At 60.6% G+C, this 2,893-nt stretch overlaps 2 protein-coding genes across 2 annotated transcripts; one reads left to right on the top strand and one right to left on the bottom strand.

The window, feature by feature from the left end:
• Window positions 1-77: 77 nt before the first annotated feature.
• SDRG_12341 (hypothetical protein) lies at window positions 78-1,186 on the bottom strand (the record flags this gene model as incomplete). Its single annotated transcript, XM_008618412.1, has 2 exons — window positions 151-1,186; window positions 78-88 (listed from the first exon to the last, which is right to left on the bottom strand). The coding sequence occupies exons 1-2, from the start codon at window positions 1,091-1,093 to the stop codon at window positions 78-80; spliced, it is 954 nt and encodes a 317-aa protein (XP_008616634.1). The 5' UTR covers window positions 1,094-1,186.
• A 1,021-nt stretch (window positions 1,187-2,207) lies between these two features.
• SDRG_12340 (hypothetical protein) lies at window positions 2,208-2,892 on the top strand (the record flags this gene model as incomplete). Its single annotated transcript, XM_008618411.1, has 2 exons — window positions 2,208-2,811; window positions 2,838-2,892. 2 exons carry the CDS (start codon window positions 2,208-2,210, stop codon window positions 2,849-2,851), a joined length of 618 nt encoding a protein of 205 aa, XP_008616633.1. The 3' UTR covers window positions 2,852-2,892.
• Window position 2,893: the final 1 nt, after the last annotated feature.

Raw genomic sequence — 2,893 nt, 5'->3', positions numbered from 1 at the left:
CCTTGAAGCTGTAGGCGTTGCAAGCGGCGACAGCGAGGCAGGCCGCGCAGCACTGGTTGACAGACGTCGCTCCAACGTTACTCAAGTCCTGGTCCGTATAGTCCGTGTTGGCCAGCGGTGCGCTGCAGGTCGGTGGGCCGTTGTGGACACCGGCCCGAGCTCCGGGTTTGTTGGACTGCACGCCTTGGGCCGACTTGAGGTAGCACGTGCCGCCACTCTGGCTCGTCCAGACGTACAGGACGCAGCCAGGCGTCACCGTGCAGTCGCCGCAGCAGTTGGCCGGGTTGGTCTGGGCCGTCGACGTAATGTCATTGTCAAAGAAGTCGAGGTTGTTCGGAAGGTTGGAGCAAGCTGGTGGCGGGGCGACGTTGCCAAGGAACCCCGACTGCGCGCCCGGCTTGTTGGATGCCGCGCCTTGAGCCGACTTGAGGTAGCACGTCCCGCCGTTCGTGCTCGTCCAGACGTACAGGACGCAGCGGGGTGTGGCCGCGCAGTCGCGGCAGCAGTCGCTCGCCGCCGGCCGCAACGTCGCCTTGAGGTCGTTGCCAAAGTAGTCGATGTTGGTCTGGATGTTGGAGCACGAGCTCGGTGCGAGACGCGCCGACTGCGTACCTGCCTTGTTGATCGACGGTCCCTGGGCGTTCTTGAGGTAGCACGTGCCGCCGCTCTGGCTCGTCCAGACGTACAAGACACAACCCGGCGTCGTCGCACAGTCGCCACAGCAGTCGCTGGGAGAGGCACGCAGCGTCGACGCAATATCGTTGCCCGGGTAGTCGACGTTGAACTGAAAATTAAAGCACGAGCTGCGCGTGAGCGCGGCGGCCTGCGCGCCGGGCTTGTTGGACGCGGGACCTTGGGCGTTCTTGAGGTAGCACGTGCCGCCGTTTGTGTTGGTCCAGACGTACAGAATGCAGCCGGGCGTCGCGGCGCAGTCGTTGCAGCAGTTGGCAGCCGTCGGCTGGGACGTGGACGCAATGTCGTTGCCAAAGTAGTCGGTGTCGGCCACAAAGGCGGTGCAGGTCGCCGCACCGACGACGCTCGTCCAGACCGTCACGAGGAGGAGAGCGAGGAGAGCTTGGAAGCGAATGCACATGGCGAGTCGAATCGAAAAGTGAGTGCGAGCGACGATGCGGCCGTGGTCGTGTTACGCTTGTGGTTTGTATGAGCATACAAACCACACGTCAACGCGGTGGTGGGAATGCATATATTTTTCATTTCTTCCGGCGAGTAGCTGCCGCGATCCAAGCATCGCTTGAAGTAGCCCAGAGTCAAATGACGCACCTCTGTGGTATCGACTCACCAACGACACAGACAGTGCAACCCAGCTCGGTAGCGCTACGAAGAAACGAGTAGGACCAAGCGGTGGCAAGAAGGTCGACCGCCCTCGCATCTCACCACCTTCCAGTATTGTGCATGGTTCTCCGCAGACCTACCTCGCGCCCACTCGGATCATCGCTTCTCGTGAGCACTCCTTGGTGGGGTAAAGCTGCATGCGAAGGAAATCTTGATGACACGGGCCACAGACGTGGCGCACCGTGCTCGTTGCCTTTCTGAGCTTGTCGTTCACTTGCTACAGCGGTAGCTTTGGGGCCAGCTCATGGCGGTATGAGGAAGGTAGCCACTCAATCCCACCCGCGCTTAAACCGAACGCTGGAATATGTTTGGATTGGCTAAAAAGCACGCGCCGAGCCACTTTCATTCGTTCAAAAAGCATTTGAATCAACCAATCACCGCGTCGTGGAGTGTTGTCCGGATATGACAGCGCCATCAGCTTCTGCATCAGCATGGCGGCGACGGTGCTGTTCAACGATGCGCTGTGGTCGATGCTCATGGCGTACTCGGACAAGCTGCTATGATGCGACCGCGTCATCCAACGCAGCCATCTCGAGCTTCGTCGCTTTCGACGTGGTACGCTTCACATCTCTTGTCTTGGTTTCCCGAGGCTGAGACGACCCTACGAGCGACCTGAGCCGAGTTCCCGGCTCAGCAGACGAGATGTCAAAGGTTGCATGCGTCAAATTTTAGCCGCCGGTGACCAAACTTGGAATGACGTACAAGGGTAAGACTGGTCGGGACGCGTAGCCCTAGCCTCAACCGTTGGGCGCTTCGAGATATGGTCCTGTCTTTGGGTTAGTATGTGGATACAAACCGCAAGCTGTTTCCAGTACGAGCTGCACGGAGCGGCTCACTTTTGAATCCGATTTGTCATGCGCAGCTTCGGGACCTACGCAGCGCTTCTGCTCTCGCTCTCGGCGGCCTCCATCGGCGTCGTCGGCGCGGCGACGTGCTCCACCATCCAGCCCAACACCGACTACTTTGGCAACGACATCAAGTCGACGTCCCAAGCGAGCCCCAGCAATTGCTGCGGGGACTGCGCGGCCACCCCGGGGTGCATCCTCTATGTCTGGACGAGCCAGAGCGGTGGCACGTGCTACCTCAAGAGCGCAGCGGGCACCTCGTCCAACAAGCCGGGTGCGCAGGCGGCGTTCCTCGTGCCTAGTACGTGCAACAACTTGCAGCCCAACATCGACTACTTTGGCAACGACATCAAGTCGACGTCTCAAGCGAACCCCAGCAACTGCTGCAACGACTGCGCGGCCACGCCCGGGTGCATCCTCTACGTTTGGACGAACCAGAGCGGCGGCACGTGCTACCTCAAGTCGGCTCAAGGCGCGCCGTCCAACAAGCCGGGCGCACAGTCGGGGTTTCTTGGCACGACACCGACACCGACGCCAACACCGACGCCAACACCGACACCAACGCCAACGCCAACGACCTGCACCAACTACCAGAGCAACATCGACTACCCCGGTAACGACATTGCATCAACATCGCAGCCGACGGCCGCTAACTGCTGCAACGACTGTGCCGCGACCCCCGGCTGCGTTCTCTA

This window comes from Saprolegnia diclina (assembly GCF_000281045.1).
Source record: "Saprolegnia diclina VS20 unplaced genomic scaffold supercont1.48, whole genome shotgun sequence".
NCBI lineage: Eukaryota > Oomycota > Saprolegniomycetes > Saprolegniales > Saprolegniaceae > Saprolegnia > Saprolegnia diclina.
The sequence above is the reverse complement of the archived record's forward strand: the minus strand, read 5'-3'. Positions and strand labels throughout refer to the sequence as shown.